Source organism: Melopsittacus undulatus, chromosome 4, assembly GCF_012275295.1.
Source record: "Melopsittacus undulatus isolate bMelUnd1 chromosome 4, bMelUnd1.mat.Z, whole genome shotgun sequence".
Classification (NCBI taxonomy): domain Eukaryota; kingdom Metazoa; phylum Chordata; class Aves; order Psittaciformes; family Psittaculidae; genus Melopsittacus; species Melopsittacus undulatus.
Genome location: NC_047530.1, coordinates 56,778,462 through 56,797,540, shown reverse-complemented (window position 1 = coordinate 56,797,540; position 19,079 = coordinate 56,778,462). Strand labels below are relative to the sequence as shown.

The window sequence follows — 19,079 nt, the reverse complement described above, 5'->3', positions numbered from 1 at the left end:
ATTAAAAGAGCAGTTTGATTTCATTTCCTACATATAACGTAGAACCAGAATTATAAGTATCATCAAACAATCATCTATTTATACACCATGGTATAGAAGTGCCAGTCCTTAGCCTTCTTAAACGTGCATGAAACTGTTACCTAAATTCTTTAAAAGTACTGTGTAATTTAAACTTACATGCACATTCCCACTTTGGGCAGCATTTGTCACCATTCATTTGAGTAGCAAATCCTAAAACTCCACAGCTGGGTTGAGTTGCATTGTATGGGCAGTTCTGTGACTTATTAACTTGGATCAGCTGTCCATCCAAGCAAATGTGTTTTATGCACTCATTCTCTGTGATTGGCTAAGGCATATTTAATAGAAGACATAGGTTACCATTCTTTCAAAGCTAACATCACAAATATTGCAGAGTATTTGCTCACATTCCTCAGGTACAGAATGCTTATGAATCCCCGTAACACTGATGAAGAAAACCCATCCATTCTGAGGTCAGTTTAAAACTGCTGTCCTGTTGTAAAGCAAAGAACAGCATTACCAAATTTTAACTTTACATTCAAAAAAGTGTTGAGCACGAAAAGTATGGAAGGGCACAAGTAGGAATAATAACATGGATCTCTGGAAAGACGTATTTCAAGGAGGGCAATGTAACAAGAAATTGCCACTGACCAATATGAAGCACCATATTTTGCCAAAACAACATTCTTGTAACAGTCATACTCAGAAAACTGAGGCCTAAACCACAGTGTATTCTAGCACTTGCAAAAATCATTATGCACAATGAAATCATCCAAAGTTTCAGACATAACTGAGAAAATAGGGCTCCCTGTTTGATACAGATATTTTAAATCCTAAAGATCAAAGTATGGCTCATGATTTATTCTTTTTTTAATTAGTGTGTGAAAGCAGCCAAGACATTTTCAAAACCCAACAGATACAGCTACTCACTGTACAAGTCTGAAGAGCTGCTGTTTCTCTAGGCAGCATAAAAGCTGATGCTGTGGCGCCTGACAAAGCTTCAGCTGTTGCCAATTCATCAGGAAAAGTTGCAGTCAAGCCATAAAGTGGTTTGGTAGATAAATAGGCAAGTGAGGAAACTGATGGAGCTGTTGTGTCATTTGGATGGTCAGATATCATTAGCGGTGAACTCACAGAAGGTGTTTGTACCTCAGATGGTATTTCAAGTTTTGGAGTTTGAGCTGCACTGACCGATGACACAGCTATAGAAGGAAAAGATTTTGGTTCAGAGGATGAATGTACAGTAGACAGTACTGATACACTTATATTAGAAGAAACTGCAGTTGTGTTTGTGAAATATGGAGAATAAAATGTCCTAGGTGTTTCTGGGGTAGTGATAGCACCTTGAACACGGACAGCTTGGGGTTCTGTTGTTAATTCTGGCTCCTCAGATTTTACTGTATCAGGGGGCACAGCTCCTTTTGCTTTGGAAGTAACAGAAAAATACATGGGCTTCACAGACCTTGTGACAGATTCTGTTACTGCTTCTGCTTTGTCTGAAGTTGCTGATACAATACTAACATTTTGCCCGCTACTGCTTATCACTGAAGAAGCTGAAGCAGTAGGTGATGAATGTGCCATAGCTGACAACATGGTACTTGTTAGAAACATGGAACTGGAGGCAGTGGTTGAAAGTGTGACTTCCTTAGGTGACACTGCAGTTTCCTCTGTATCACTTTTGCTTGTTGATGTGGATGGCCCACTCCCCATCACAATGGGAATTTCTGTTGTTTCTGTTAAAAAAACTGATGTAGAGGTTGACTTAGATCCTGTAGAAGCTGTAGGTGTTTCACGTGTTTGACCTGAATGAAGTGACTTAGTAAATGAGGGCTGCATTGTGAATTTTTGATGAGTACCAGCCTTTTGTGTGGAAAATGAAGGAAATACTTCTTTCTTAATTGTTGCTAAGTAAGATGGAGATGCAAACAGTTCTGGTGAGGAAGGGAGAATTCTGGTGCCAAAAATCAAGTCAGTTGTCATTCTAGTTGGGTCTGCAGGTTGCGAAACAGAAGTCCTTGATGCATAAGACTGTGTTACTGAATCAGTTAAAAGCAATTCTCTTTCAGTTGGCAAAGTAACCTGTGTAGTACCTACTGAGGTAGGTAATATACTTGAATGAATGTCTTCAGGTAGGGAGGTGATTAAGGGGTATGAGGAAGTCAATTCTACTGTAGCTTCAGTTGTGCTAAAGACACGTTGTGATTGATCAGTGGATTTTGATGGAGTTTTTGCAGTATACTGGTATATTGGGGTGATACCTTGGCTTGTCAACAAAGGCTCAGGAGTCTGACGACCAAGTTCCATAGCCTTCTGAGTAGAAAGAGGTGGTACAACTATGGTCTTTGTGGTCCATACTGAAAATTTGTCTCCTAAAGATGTCTGCCAAGAGAGGGGGCCTACTGAAGATGGAGGAAAGGAAGGCTGAGTTTTAGCTGCTGTAAGTTTTACTTTGTCTGTTATACTTTGGACTGTGGATTCCAATGCTGTAGAAAATGTTTTAGTTTCTACTGGATATTTTGGTGTGGTTATTACTTCTGGTATAATTTGTGTTAAAGAATGTGAAGAAACCAATTTACCTGCTAGAGACTGAGAGGTGGACAAAAAGTAAGAGGTCTTTGTTACTGGAAGTACAAAAGAAGGGGACAGAGTTGATTTTTCTTTGGCTGTCATTACTTTTTTGGTTGTTAAGAGCTGACTGCTGAAATCAGAAGATGGGGAGAATGTGGCATAGGTGACATTTAAAATGGCTTTGTCTGGCAATTTGTCATGTGATACTGTTGTTACTGGACTTGATTGCTCTGTTATAGTGGATAAAACGGAGAAATTCAGGACTGGAGAGGTCTTTTCTGTTAGTAATGTAGATTTTGCCAGAGTTGTTCTTGGATAAAAAGAGGCTGTTTCATGGGATGTGTGCATGGGACTGAGAGCTGTCAGTGATGCTTCTTTTCCATAGGAAGGTAGTGAAGGAAAAGAAATGTTTAAGGAGATTGGAGAACTTGATGGTGAAAAAGGAAAGGCAGATGGCTTTCTTGTAGAGATGTTAGTAATTCTTTCTACTTGTGATGTATCAGGCTGTGCTGTCAACAATGTGGTTTCAGTTGCACTAAGAGTAAGTGGAGATACAGTGATGGATGCTCTTTGAGCCAACTCTGTAGCTTCGAAAGGAACTGTGGTGGTTCCTTTTGACAAAACAGATGTTTTCATTGCTGATGTGGTAACACTACCTAAATATGCTGAAGTGCTTGTCTTCGCTGTAGTTGAAAGTAGAGTTGGCTTGTGTTCTGTAGATGTTTTTCCAGAAAACAAAGTCGACTTCGCCACTAATTCAGAAGGGGATGCTATCTTGGATGTTCCTTCAACAGACGAAGGTGTCACTTTGATAGTCTCAGCCACAACAGGATATTTAGTGTATAATGTAGTTAGGAACTCTGTTGTGTTTAGAACTGTGTGTGAGGGATATTTTGTAGTTGAAACAGTTTTAAATGTCTTTTTTAATTCACCTGAAGCTGGGGAAGCATGAGTAGGAACAGACACTGAAAGTCTTTTTGTAGAAAGAGTAAGGGATTTTTCAGTTGTAGAACTAGGATGTAGTGAATATGTAGGGAAATAAGAACTTGACATATGCTCCACATGAAATGTTGTTTTAGGAGTTTCCCTTTTATGAGTTGTATATGATAGCAAAGTTGTTTCTGATGCTCTCCCTTGAGTTTGCAGAGTTGTCGTCTTTGGGCCTAGAGTTGTAGTGAAAGGCATCTCTGCAGTACCAGTGAGGTGTTGAAACGTTTCAATAGGAGGTTGTGTAGTCGCCTTTCCAAATAAAACAGGTGGTACGGATGTTGGTGACAATGTAGTCTTCTCACTTTGCTCAGTTAAAACAGTTGCTGCTTTTGTTGCTGAAGATGCTGGTTTTGATGAAGTACTGATCACAGGAGAAAATGGTATTACTGTAATGTTAGATGCTGTGGGAAAAGACTGTCCTATGCTTATTTTTGTCTCTCCTGAAGTTCCTGTTAGGTTTACTGGTGATGCATATGAAGGTGTGTCCAGAGATGGTGATGTGGAAAACTGGAGCAGAGAGGCAGTAGTTTTTTCTGTTATTGATTCAAATGTACTGGGTGTAAGTGTTTTAAGTCCTTCAGGTTTTACTTGTGCTTCTTTTGTGGGAAGTGTTCCTGTGGCTATTTCTGATATTTCCATTTTTTTAGTTTTGACTGGCATTTCTGCTGTACTAAGTATTAGTGGTGTTCCAGTGAAAATAAAAGTAGCAACTGTTTTGGTTTCTGATTCTGTATTTGTAGTCACTGCATTTGTAGCTGTTACTGTCTGAGGTTCTGTAGCCCTGAGCAGTTTGGGAGAATCAATACTGATTGGTTGTATCTTTGTGGAAGTTTCTGAAGTGACAGTAGACTGAAACAATGGAGAAATCTCAATAGGAGAAGACAAGCTTACATTAGACTTTGTTGTCCCAAACACTGCTGTAGTGCTTCTTCCAGATGTAATTTCTGTTGACTGTGAAGAAATATTTGATGATAAAGATATGTTTGGAAGTGTTGCATGAGATATAAGAGTTGAAAACTCAGTTTTCCCTGTAGTTGCAGTCACTTGCAATTTTGAAGCAATTGTTGCCATCTCTATTGCTTCAGGTACAGGAAATGGAGTTAGCACTTCACTGGTCACTGCCAAACTTGTACTTGATTTTGTGTGTGAAACTGATGGTGTTTGAATGCTGGGTGGCAAAGCTAGACTATCATCTGCAGGTTCAATGCCTGAAATCAGACAAAAGTAAACAGCAGTGTGAAATTTATGAGTTGTTATAGTCATGAAGATAGCAAGGTTATAGGTTAATAACTGATCTTTTCAACTGCCTTTAGACTCCTGAAATTCATAGACAACTTAAGAACCAAATTCATTAAATAATTTGCTCCATATCTAATTTTGCTGAAGTATTTTAGGAAAAAAGAACTACTTAGTTTGGTTTTTGAGAGGTGAAATTATTTTAACCAGAATGTGTGTTTAGTGAGCTTAATATTCATATAACTAAGATTAAAGTTACACAAATTTAAGCACAAGTATTTGAAAATATTACCAAAGACCTAAGAAATTAATAAGCTAAATTTCATACATAATACATATAATTTTTCAAACATACAGTCTTCAAAATACACGCATCTTTGAGTGATTTCATCCAGCAGCATATTGAGAGGACAATCAGGGATGCATCCTTCCACTCTAAAAGAAAAACAGTAAGTATTAACTAGTAGAGCAGGATCTGGATTTAGCATTTCTTTTTTAGGAAAACAGGATTTATTTATGAAGTATTTTTAATTAGACAATCTTGCTCTATTTAAATCTTGTCACTTCAGTGTACTCCTTCAAAATGTCATTGCCATGGCTTCCATTCTTACTCAGATCTAAGATAAAGCATGAACTCAGCCTCTGAAATGAATGGTCATAGGTTCAATAGTGAATGCTTCTGCTTAAGAAATGACAAACACTTTCATGTATCAAAATCCAAATGCCTGTTTTACCAGACTTAGTACAAATTCCAAATGGGAGGAAAAGGCAAGGATAGATATAGCTGTTCTAATCTCATAATAAAAATGTAAGGGCACAACTATTTGAAACAAACTCATCCCCTTTCTTTCTTAATACTCTGTAATACTCCCTCCCCCCCATCTTGAACATTACAGATAGACTAATAACTCCAGAACTTGACAATACTTACCTAACAACTGAAATGTCACTTTCACATAGCAGCTGCAGCAGGTTTTATTCCATTTCTTTTCTCCTTCACTCCTCCTTACACAAGAACACAGTCCTGCTATACTGAGCTTACATCTGGTCCCTCATATTCTTATTATACTGCCTATCACCCATATTACATACATTTCCATATACTTTTCCATAAAAATAGTTACTTACTTTGGTACTGCCTGACAGTTTTTTCCCAAAGGGTCTCTGCAAGTCTTGAAACAAGGGCTTATGCAAGTATCATAATGCCATTCACATGCAGAATGGGATAGAAATTTAAATTTTACATCTGAAAAACAATGAAGACCTGTTATTACCATACATATTTCTAGAAATATATATACCCACAGAGATACGTATCACTAAGAAGCATGCTTTAAGTTCACTGCACTTCTAAATTTCTTACTGTTTCTACCTACGTTCTATACAAATAAAACCAGTAATATTTCTTGAGCTGCCAAGGTCTTTAAAACATAGAAAAATATGAGAGTATATGCAGAGTATATTTGAGTGTGCTGGTTCTGCAATCTGGTTTTGTATTATAAAACATGTCATTGTATTATTCATATTTATTGTGTATTACAATCACTTGAAAATAAAACCAGGCAAATTAGAGCTGGTTTTAAGTTTTAAAGACTATATCAATAGTGAAACTGTATGCTGGTTATTCAAACAAAAAGCAAAATTGAGATTGTGTTGATTCAGTGCAATTATTGCTATTAGAATCAAAATTAAAAGGAGCAGTTAGATACAGTGATACTCATTATAACATACCATTAACAGTTGTTTTCATCATGTGTAAAATTTACTCATACAGCACAAAGGTGTACATAACCTGTGTGATACAATTATATTTTAAAAGCCAAATCAAACACCACTCCAAATAAAGTAATCAGAAATTATGCCAATTTAGGCTCTTTATATTAATTTATCTTAACAGCTGATTTTCTCCAAAGCAGTATAAGACAGCCACTCCAAGAGGAATTAAGTCAAACCCATAACATTCTGAATCTGAAATTCTAACTTCTCCTATAATGAACAAAGCAAGTCAGATGAGATGAGAGATGTAGTCTTACAAAAATTAACTCAAAACATATATTTCACCATACAAAACAGCACCAATGAGACATTATAGCAATTTAAAAACAGCAACAAAAAACCCCTCCCCAAAATTAACAAAACCCCCTCCCCCAAACCCAAACTGCCTTCAGAGTACCTATGCAGATACTATATTTTCAAAGATTTCAAAATCACATAATTGAAACTCAAAATATGAATCCAGGTGGAGGAAAAGATAAATTTAAAAGAAAAATAAAGATTAGCTATACTTCCAGTGCTTATCAAATTATGCAGGAACTTTACAGAATTAATGTAGAGACTGAGTGTAGAATCTGAGAGAAATAAATCTGTGGCAATCATCAGGTGGGTGGAACACACTTGCATGTTCAAATGTAGCATCATGCTTTCTTTTCCACTACAATGCTGCCCCATCTGCATGCAGAACAGTTTCTTACACAATGCTAGATTAGCACAGTGGCTCTTCCAACAACTGCATGATTCAGTACCTGAACTAAAACTGCCCAGCCCAGCTTCTGCCTGTGGCAGTCAGAGCAGAGCAGTGATGCTTCACTTCCACTTATGCCTAGAGAAGACCATCATCATGACATATGGGTTCCCTCTGGATTAGTAAACCTCATCTTAGAGGTATGTGATCCAGAGCTTACAAGAGTAGCTGTTTTCAATGTTTACCAGAAAGAAAATGCTTATTACTTAGAAAGAGTTTTCATTTTTGCTTTTTGGGGTGCTTGAGGGGGTTGTTGGGGTATTTATGTCATTCTGCTTTTAAGTTTTGCTTGACTGATATATGAAGAGAGTATCTCTTTCATGTCTTTTTGGAGACAGTTTTTCTTGAAGATCCTAAGAAATTGTCTTTCCTGAAATTCAGGGACATCAGCACTTCTGCCGTTATTAACCATTACTGCCTTCTTTTTAAATTCATATAATTCTCTTAAATCAGAGGTATAAATCAAAGTCAGACAAAAGAGTGTGTATGTTGCCATCTAGTGTTTTCCATTTTACACGTCACTCTATCCAAGGACATGTCACTGCTTTCGAATACGTGCTTTTTATGACAGTAACAAATGCATTCATAAAGTTACCTTCCCATAATAAGCTAAGCACACCACACTGAATTATTCTGTGACCCCTCCTGAAGAAACCAACTCAAATTGCTTAAATCTAGTGGAGTTGTATATCCATACATTTTGCTGACTGATGTATGGGGTTTTGGACGCATGGACAGGTCAGAGTGTTAAGGTTTAAGGACAAAAGAAGATATATGACAAAAAGACAGAACATATCAGAGACCTGTTGGCACAGGCAACCACCAACAATAGTAATAGTCAGCAATAACAGTATATCCAAATGGAATCTAGGAAATCTCATTCATCAGACTACCCTAGATTAAGTACAGAGACCAATCTGTAACTTTTAACTCTTACCACAAACCTCACATTAATCACAGAAGTTTCAAACACAAAAAAGGTACAAGCTTTGCAGATATCACACTGTAACTCAATGAAGAATGGTAGTTTCTCAATTTGGCAGAACAGTGTTCATGAATTGATACTTCCAAGTGCTGGGATTAACATACTACCTTCCATTCTCCAAATAAACTTAAGACTTTTATGTAATGATTGCCATGTTTTCCTCAAGCTTTCCTACAGATGAAGTTCACAGAGTTTGCTGGTGTTTTATGCCTTTGTAGGAAACAGAGCAAACTTCTATATAAAGGCACAGGATTTGTTGAGTGGTTCATAAACACTGCATTCAGTCAAGAAGAGAGTCCTGCTTCCCTGCAAATTTTGTCTCTACTTCTGCAGAAAGAAGTACGGACAACAGACAAATTCATGAACCTGGTCATAAAAATATCAAAAGAGTTTTCAAAGAGCTGTAGAACCAATGGATATTCAATTCTCCAGTCAAGGGATTTTAGAGAATTGAATATGCCAAGCCAAGGTGTATTAGTTTTTTTTAGTGTGTAAATAGCACAAAAGAACAGATCAAATCACCACAGCGGGGGTAGAATATATTGCATGAATTAGTTTCCAATAGTATATATTGCATGAATTGGTTTCCAGTATCTCAAAAAAAACCCATTATGCCTCAGTAAACCCATCCGATATAGTGAAATCTATGCTTCATTATGAATTATGGGAAAATGCCTTTCCAGCATTAGAAGAATATCTGTTCAGTCACTCATCGTATTGAAAGTTTTCAGCACTGGCAGCATCACTTCTGGAATGCTTAAGCAGCCCAAGGACCTACCTTGTTGACTGTTGAAGCCACTGCAAAAACACACACAGCAAGATGCACTTCCTACTTAAACAGTTTAGACTCAACAGACATTAGACAGCAAATGAAAGGAAGGAGAAACAGAGGCACAGAGCTGTGTTCTGCACAATCATGAATCCTTTCTAAGCCAAGAGAATAATAAAGTATCTCTATAACTAGTTAGAACAGATTACTTTGCCTCTTTTTAATATATCTGTATATTAACAATGATCAAAACACCCACAGTTATTAGGGTACAAAGGAAAGCAGCAACAACATGCTTTAAAGCCATTCAGACATCTCTCTTCCTAAAATGAGGGAAATATTTAGTTCCCTGTATTGATTTTAGACATTAACTTTCAAGACAGACCAAACTTGGCTTTTATTGTTGCTACAATACTACTATTCCCATGGCAGAAACTACTATAGCTCAGAAACTCTGGATTTTGCCAGTGTCATCCACAAACACTTTATGCTAGGCAGGATGCTAATCAGCCACCTCCACCACATGCTTTCCATTTCTTTAATACTTAAATTCCCCCTCCTGCACTAGTAATATGAGCTTACTGTACTCTCTGCAACAGTACAGTTCACTCATAACAAAAGAATGATACATAGTTTACAGACAATGAGTCAAGCTTCTTATATGAGGCATGTGTTCCTCAAAAGGATTTGTCATGGCATTAGAAAATAACCATGTGTCTCCTGGTGAAGTCTATCAGCATTTGTCTTTTGTTCAGTGACACAGCAAATCCTTCACAAAATGTTAAATTATGCCCTGGGTGATAGTCGCTCCAGTTGATATGTTAACTAAGCCCACAGCTCTTCTACCTAACAGGAGCTGAGCAGATCAACAGGTTACAGTATTGCAGAAAGCTTTTGTATGACTGCAGGTATATGGGTTGCCAAAGACAACATATTAAAAGATATTCCCCAACTCCATTGTCTTCTCACATGCTTAGACATCAGAGAAGCATTTTCTTCCAGTAACATGATTTTCATTCTTCAGGGCTTTCAAAAATAACTCTGTGGCCATGAGAACTGTTGCAACCATTTATAAAGAGTTTTAGTTTTTCATCACAGACTGTGGTGTTCCATTGAGCTGCACCAACCTTTCTTTGTAATTTGGCTGCTTTTTTGTGTGTTAAAAATTCCTAGTGTTCACAAGTCCATCCTACCTTTTTTCCTATGCTGCCTTTTACCTCATAAAGACAGTATCTGCCATTGTCAGCATCTGCATATTATCAATAATTTGATGCTATGCTCAAAAAATAGCTGTTTAGTTAAAAAAGAACTAAGCTAAATTTGGAATTTCTAATGTTAATAAAAGGTTGTATTTTAAACAAAGACTTTAAAAAATAATTTTTTTTAAAAAAGGATTTTTGTTCTCACCTGATGCTTCCTTCTATTTTGCTGTTTTATCCAAAGATTAAAAAAAAATCAAGTAGGAGAAAAATTTGCTTTAGAACTAGTTCTATTTGTAACAGCAGCAAAACTCTGCTTAGTAACGTAGATTGCCTAACTCCTCAGTTACAAGTTTAGAAACATGAAATCTTATCTACCCACTTAACGCACACAAACTGCTAACAAACTCTGCTCATGACTTCTACATTTCTGCAATGAGAAGTGTAAGCAAATATCACTGGAAAAATTGAACTTCGTGCCCAGCCAAAACATCACTGAAAGCAAAGTATAATTATCTACCTCTCAAATGCTTTTCTTTAGTTTACAATTACAATGTTAGAGGAATATTGTTACAGTAGCTATTTAATCTCCTATTTATTCAGTCAAAAATGGGAGGTCAAATGTTTGTGTTTGTGGTATAAATAGGAAAGGTGTTATAATTCTACAGTGCCCTCAGTCTGATTCCAAGAGCTACCAAGCAGATGTGTTCAGGGACATACTTGGGATTTGCAGGTACAACAGCACTTGCTCAGCATTATCCAGCTCCAATTTTCGTGTCATAATCTTTTAGACTGACAAAGTGTAGAAGCTCAAATTGAAGTATGAAAAACTCATGAGTAAAACTTTACCCTAGAAAACTAACTCTCCTGATGGATATAAGTCAAAGTTAAGATAGTCAATGATATCATGTATAAATCTTATGTAGATTCAAGATGCTTTTCTAAAAGATTTTCATTAAATTTAAATTCATTTTCCATTTTGTTGTGTTTCAGTTAATTAAAATGCAAACATTAAAAGAAACCAAAAATGCACTGTATGAAAATTAAATATTGATAAATTCCTCCATGCAGTGTGCATATACTTAATACATCTTGGGGTTTAATTTTAATTTTAGCTGAAAATTCCATAACAGGCCTTGTATTTACAGCAAGTTAGTTTATAAAGCACATAGCTAACATTGTTAAGAACTTTGCTGCGGAATTTATATAGGGCAAATCACATTTTTATAATATATGTAAGTTTAATTCACAGTGACCTTAAAAGGGTAAAGCATATTATGGTAATTCTATGAACCGTAAAAGACAACTAGTTTGAACATCTTATTTTTATTATAAAATTATAGAATAGTTTGGGTTGGAAGAGATCATAAAGATCACCTTGTTCCAACCCACCTGCCATGGGCAGGGACTTTCCTCTAGACCAGGCTGATCAAGGCCTCATCCAACCTGACCTTTCTAAAAAGGATAAGAAAACTGCAGCCATATCCATAAAAAGGTTATCAGTTCCTTACATCAACAAATTTCCCAATAATTTCAAATGTGACATGATTATTCTTACATGACACCTCTGTGCCTGTCCATGTGCTAAGACTAAATGCATTCCTGCTTTTGACTGAATGCATACCAATCCACTGCTGGTAAAAATTCCTGCACAAAATGTATTTTCTTGTAAGCATACTCTAGATACTAAAATTCAGTTATCAACTCAAACATTCAAATGTTTGTGGGAACGGGTCAGCAAGCAAATTTAAGTATAATGAAAATAACCCAAGTTAGAAGCCAAAGTGAATTCTCATGGAAAATACTTTGCAGTGTTAGCCCATCATATCTGTGCAATTTATAGTCAAAGTATTTCGATGTGACGATATTTATTGCGGTGAAACTGGAAAAAGTGACTCGTCAGCTGACTTTAAACAGAGATGTATCTATTGCTGTGGTCATCAGGTCATTTAAAATTCTTCCTTTTGAATGTGCGTCAGAGCATGAAGAAGTCTCATGAGGAACTTTCTGGCCAAGGGGATTTACTGGGCCTATTATTCTGCTCCCAGTATTTATCCTCTGATTCCACAGGAATAGCTGTTCCAGGTTCAAGAGTTTCTGATCTAATATGCAAAGCATTTACAATAGTCAGCAGGAAACTCAATACGCTTTTGCCTGTGCACTCTGGAGCTGGTGTAACTTTTCCATTAACTTAAACAAATGCTGCTGTATTTTTAGACCATGTAATTACCCTACATCAGCAGGCTGGCCCTTGTGAAAGTACACTGGAGAAAGATTCAAGCCCTATGTTTCTCTGCTTATAAAACTCTGAAACCAAAGCCCTCGGATGTGGTGATTAATGAAATGCCTCTTGATCATTTGATCTGATCCCACTTGCTGAGGTAAATTGTTTTAGTTTTCCATTGGCATAGATAGGATTTTTTGGTATAATGACTGGAGGGTAAAGACTTCACACTTGAAAACACATACCACTCTGCTAATGGATGACCACTGAGAATTGGAACACATTTTAACCTTCTTCATTTCTCCCTCAGAGATAAAAGACTAAGGAGTTATTTTTGTTATGTCCCCAAAAAGTTACTTGCTTGAAATGCTGTACGAACATCCTGGTAATAGCATTAGCTCTATAATTCTGCCGTTCAAAACCCTCAACAGCTCTGTGATTACAAGCATTTGTCAAGAGGCAACAGGCATTTGGCAATGACAAAATCTGTCATTTTTTCTGAAGTTGGAGTGTGCCAGTCAACAGCTGCATTAGGCTGTCAGCGTAATGCACCGCAAAACATCAGCAGATTCACAATGCCACCATTAACACTTTAATTCAATGTTTTGATAACAAGAAGCTCCACAAGGCATACAGTTGGCCTCTTCTGTCACAGAAGTCAATGCCTGTTTCAGATTTGTCTGTGCTGAGATTCAGCGTGGTCACTGTAAAACATGGCCAGACCACACTTCGTGTGTTACAATATCTCATTTTCTTTCTTTGCTTGCAAAACATTTTTTGGTTTCTGAGAATAAGGGATGGATTTTAAAAAATGATATTGTCAGGAATATCTATTAAAATATTTCTGCTACCCAAATAAAGAGATTATAGAATCATAGAATAGTTGGGGTTGGAAAGGACCTTAAGATCATCAGTTCCAACCCCCCTGCCATGGGCAGGGACACCTCACACTAAACCATGTCACCCAAGGCTCTGTCCAACCTGGCCTTGAACACTGCCAGGGATGGAGCATTCACAGCTTCCCTGAGCAACCCATTCCAGTGCCTCACCACCCTTACAGTAAAGAATTTCTACGTTATAACCAATCTAAACTTCTTCTGTTTAAGTTTCAACCTGTTACCCCTTGTCCTGTCACTACAGTCCCTAATGAAGAGTCCCTCCCCAGCATCCCTATAGTCCCCCTGCAGATACTGGAAGGCTGCTATGAGGTCTCCACGCAGCCTTCTCTTCTCCAGGCTGAACAGACCCAACTTTCTCAGCCTGTCTTCATACAGGAGCTGCTCCAGTCCCCTGATCACCCTCGTGGCCTCCTCTGGACTTGTTCCAACAGTTCCATGTCCTTTTTATGTTGAGGACACCAGAACTGCACACAATACTCCAAGTGAGGTCTCACGAGAGCAGAGCAGAGGGGCAGGATCACCTCCTTCAACCTGCTGGTCACGCTCCTTTTGATGCAGCCCAGGATACGGTTGGTTTCTGGGCTGTAAGCACACACTGAAGCTGGCTCATGTTCATTTTCTCATCAACCAACACCCCCAAGTCCTTCTCTGCAGGGCTGCTCTGAATCTCTTCTCTGCCCAACCTGCAGCTGTGCCTGGGATTGCTCTGACCCAGGTGTAGGACCTTGCACTTGGCATGGTTAAACTTCATGAGGTTGGCATCAGCCCACCTCACAAGTGAGTCAAGGTCCCTCTGGATGGCATTCCTTCCCTCCAGCATATCAACCAAACCACACAGCTTGGTGTCATCGGCAAGCTTGCTGAGGGTGCTCTCAATCTTACCGTCCATGTCATCAAAGATGTTGAACAAGACCAGTCCCAACACCGATCCTGGAGGGATGCCACTCATTACTGGTCTTCAGCTGGAAACTGAGCTGCTGACCACAACTTTTTTGTGAATGGTCATTAGTAGATTACTAATGTATTTAAAATTACAGCACAATAAAAAGTTTTAGAACATAAAAATAAACACTTTTAGAGATTTTGGTGGTTTCAGCAAGAAGTACTTGTTGCTGAATTACATAACTAAAATTGCACAAATAGGTTTGATATATTTTATGTATCAAAAAAGCAGACTAAAGCAGAGCTAAAGAAAATGGTGGTTTAATGAATAATCTGCTTTGCTTGATTTTATAGGCCAATATAACTTATTGTGTCTTGTTCTTGACCTGCAAGCCCATCTTCATTTCAGCCCAAGGTTCCCAAGTGTTTAAGAATATGTGAAAACAGTTATTCTTGTTATTTCTTTTCCTTACTAATCTAAAAAACAAAGAGCTTGATCGGTGATTTTTTAATGTGCATTTTTTGTCATCAGTTCCTGTAGGAGTAACTTCTGTGTCTGGGTCCTACAAAGGCTCCTAAGAATATCTGCTACATATCTGACTCTTACATCTGAGTGCAATGGGACTACTATTTCAGGAATAAGAATCTGTCATCTAGGTAGAAACACTCTCATAGCAAGCTATGTTGTGTATTCAAGAGCTTAAGCTGTCCTAGACATATTAGAGAAGTGGGCATCTAGATCCCCAAGTAAAGGAATATATCTCCACTTAGTCCCTGAAACACTAGGGGATAACATCCTAAAAGGCAGAGGCTCTGCGAATGGGTACATGGATAAAGTCTGAGGTGTTTTTCAGGGAAAGCATGAGTTTTGAGAAGTGTAATCTACAGGCAATGTCCTTAGCACTAGATGGCATGAACCTCTGAGGAGGCCACAAAGCTTGCAATGAGAATGCACTGTACAGAAAACTAGCTCTTGGCATCAGTCAGGGGGAAAGGAGAAGAAACATCATCCACAGACCTTAGCTTTTAGCAATACATTCAGTTCTTTTCTACTCCCTTTGTGAATCCATTATTCATCAGCATAAATTTTCTACTCAATAATTTCCTCACCACCCCTAAAGCAGCTATTGCCCAGAAACTATACACCTGGCTATGTATTACCAAAACCAGCTGGTAAATATAGCAAAGGTGTGTTAAGCTATTTAATGGCTTTTGATAAGAAAACAAAATCTCATGCTCACTACAAATATCAGGGAAGAAGATTTTGAGTCTGCACATGACTGTTTACTCACAGCTCCCAGTTACATAGGGGAGAAGTAAACCATCTCATCACCTCTGAAAATATGAATACCATTTAGCTTGTATTTTCACAGGGAGCAAACTGCTGTTCATAAAAATACAACTTTAATTACCCACCTACAAGTTTAAAAAGGGTCGACAACCTGAACTCCTCTGAATGATGATACTTCAAAAGCTCAACTGAAGAAGCTGAAATGCGGATGAAATATCCCGGTTTTGCAAATGACTCAAAGGAACTATATCCTGAAAGCCACGTATTCTTGTGAATGACAAATGTAGATCTGTTGTGAAACTCTTCAGTTTTTTTCCATTTAGAAAGAGCAAGAGTGTTATTGGAGACCAGCTGAAGAAAATAGTTTGGTCTGTCAGCTGTTTCAAATGAAATCAAGCTGGAATCTGGGAAAGAAAAGTAAATAAAACAAAATTAACCTCACCCACAACAAAACAACAACAAAAAAAAACCCAACAAAACAAAACCAACACAGAACTCATCTACTTGCTGATATATGCATAGTAAACTGAACTCATTCTGATATACCACTACTGTTAATAGTAGCACGAGGAATGAAAGATGACACTGGTTTCACCAGTGAATAGCCTGAATCTCCTAAGAAAATACACATATTTCAGAGTGCTAGATTCTGATGGATATTCAGTTTTCTAAGTACCCTACAGATTTCAACAGGAATACAAGCAGATTAAGACATTTGCCCATACAGGATTCAGTTTACAACCTTCACTAAGCCGTTTATTTAAAAAACCTTAAACTTCACCTAGCTAGCCCTAGAAGGAACATTTGCCATCAAGAATTTATAGCTTAGGAGTTTTCATTAAAAATAAATCACAAAAATGTATTTTGCATGCAGCATTCTAAGCAGCCAGCTCCCTAACACTTTTAAGAATGTTATCAGTGAAGTCTGTTTTCTGGCAAGTGTACCCAGCATGATGCCTTACCCTGAAAACAGTACTGATTTGAAGCAAGCTTCTGTACAACCAATTGCAGAGTGGCAGATCTTGAGCCTGTTATAGGCATCTGTTGCTCACAGAATTACCATTCTATTTTGTGGTAAACTCTGCTATTCTATTGAAAACAGCCAGTAAACTACTGTAAAACCAACTAACCCTCCAGGCATAACTATCACATTCTGGTACAACATTTCTGGAAGACCAACTTGTTTTCTGAGCATAAACATTTCAATTAATCTGAAAAACACAGTGGATCCTGTGAATATCTCCTTATTAATTGCCTGTAGCAGGTAGCTATTTGAAAAGTAACAATGGACAGTCAGTGTGATTTATAATACCTGATGTATAGCAAATCAAGGCACTAAACTTGCCATTGTCTACAATTTGTCTGAAAATGATAAAACACATCCACTTCTTAAAGAAATAAGAATGCAGTACAAAAAAAGACATGGATATGAAAAATATCATATTGATTGTACAAACACTCATGGCCGAATGATGAGATGCTCAAATTGGACTATAAGGCCCAAATTCCACTTGCCAGGTTAAATTCTGAACAAGAGAGATTTTTATACGTAAATAAGACAGTAGGATTGTCCTTCCCCTTCCAAATGTGTATTGAATGCAACATACAAGTGTCTCAAAACTATGATTAGCAAAAGAAATCTGGCCTTGGATATTCTGTTACATGAGTTCTTGTGTCAGTTCTACAGACAGCAGTATTACTAATCAAATGTCTGTCATTTTTTCAACTGACCCATATCCCTTCTTTGGTTACACAAAGGCAGCCACCTTTAGGCCATCCAAAGAGCTTATAAGAGGACTCTGGGCAGTAAAATGCTGTTGAGACTCAAGCTCAAATTAAAGCTGCATATGCAGACAACTCTAGCATTTAATCAATGTCACAAAGTGCTGAATATACTCCTGTAAGCTTTTTCCACCTTTCTGAAGGTGTGCAAGACCTGAATAAGCAACACATTTCTTCAGCAGAAACTGAACCTGGGACCTGAAGGAGACAAATTTGCAGTATGCATCCTTGTGCAGCTTAGGTTAGTGCCAATAGACATCTCCATACAAGCAAGCAAAGAAGGGTGATGGTGACAAAGAGAGAGAATTAGGGAATAGTTTTCTTGTACCACTCTTTCCCATGTCCCAGTTCTGACAGAGGAAGGGTACAGGGAGCAACATATAACTAGAGAACTGGGGTAATCACTGTTTTGGTCCTCCTGAAAGTTGAGGCACAGAGGGGCTGTTGCTTTTCAACTAGAATTATTTATTTATAAAGCTACAATCATATTTTTAAACCAAGCAAATGAAAATTTTGGCAGACAACATTAAGATGCACAATTAGTTAACAGAAAAAGATTCTTTCACCCAGGTCTATTCTTAAATGTAGGATTGCATCCAAATTAAGCCTCTAGGTTACAGTGACTTTACCATGTGCTTTGGGTTTATAAAGTCCTGAAGTCAGCATAAAGGTCACTGCATGTCCAGGAGCAATATCTTCTTCTCTCACTGGGAAAACAACACCATCCTCTAGTTCCACTGCCATTACAAATTCCCCAGCCAAATAGCTGACCAGTTTATATGGGCCCTTTCCCAGAGCTGTTGAGAAAAAATATCAGAATTATCTTTCAAGTCAAGTGTCACAAATGCTTGAGCTCTAAATATTATGATACAGCACATAAAAGCATATCTTTCCACTCTGAAAACGGCTCCAGGTACCATGCACTAAACTATGATGACAACCAAAATAAGGCCAAACTCTTTTGGAAAATACATGTTCTGAAAACTGTCCAAAATACCTATCTTCAATTTTCAAGATTCATGATTAGCTTTTGTTTTTCCTCCCTCTCAACCACTTCAGTTTCATAGTCACTTTATTAAAGTTACCTGACCTCTTTGTTATTTGATTTAGATACAAACAGTGCTTTACAGACCACCCTGGGATCCATTCAAATTGTTTATTTGTATGGTTGAACTGATTACACACTTCTTACTATTCTTTAAAACCTGTTTTATTAGTGTCTAAAGTGTTAGCCACTTTGCAGGGAATAGAAGTTTATTATCATCAAGTATCAGAGAACTCCTTGAAGAGTATAGATACAAACATAACCACTGGGAAGTGAGACAAGCCCATGCGAAACATGTACAGTGATATCTGGTTACCTTTAGCGCAGGGATTTAAAATACGTTTTATAAGTTGCTTAAAACATTCAGTGATCCAGTAATGTTAACATACGTTTAAGTCTGATACCTCAAGCCCATCCAAAACTTGAGAAACCACAGCTACCAGCTGAGAATTTCTCCTTGCCAAAGACAAAAGATTTCTGCTCCTGCTTCTAGTAGGGCTGGAACTATTTCACTTTGGATTAATGACAAAATTACATAAAGAAAACCTCTCACTGGTCTAAGACGTTTTCTTCACTTTCCTGTATCCAAAACTAAGTAATCATCAGGAATGCTTCTATATTTGAGGTAGAAAATAAAATCTTTAGCATAGAGATTTCCCCCCCCCCCCCC

The 19,079-nt window shown here is 37.6% G+C and overlaps 1 protein-coding gene across 1 annotated transcript in view; it reads right to left on the bottom strand.

Moving 5' to 3' along the window:
- Window positions 1-19,079, bottom strand: part of OTOG (otogelin) — a 95,691-nt gene that overhangs the window by 25,634 nt on the left and 50,978 nt on the right. Inside the window, exons 30-36 of the mRNA XM_013130067.2 lie at window positions 17,994-18,161; window positions 15,708-15,986; window positions 5,941-6,058; window positions 5,168-5,247; window positions 2,919-4,784; window positions 949-2,651; window positions 178-346 (exon numbers count right to left, since the gene is read on the bottom strand). Coding sequence (XP_012985521.2) covers window positions 178-346; window positions 949-2,651; window positions 2,919-4,784; window positions 5,168-5,247; window positions 5,941-6,058; window positions 15,708-15,986; window positions 17,994-18,161 — 4,383 coding nt within the window. The remainder of the gene's footprint in view (window positions 1-177; window positions 347-948; window positions 2,652-2,918; window positions 4,785-5,167; window positions 5,248-5,940; window positions 6,059-15,707; window positions 15,987-17,993; window positions 18,162-19,079) is intronic.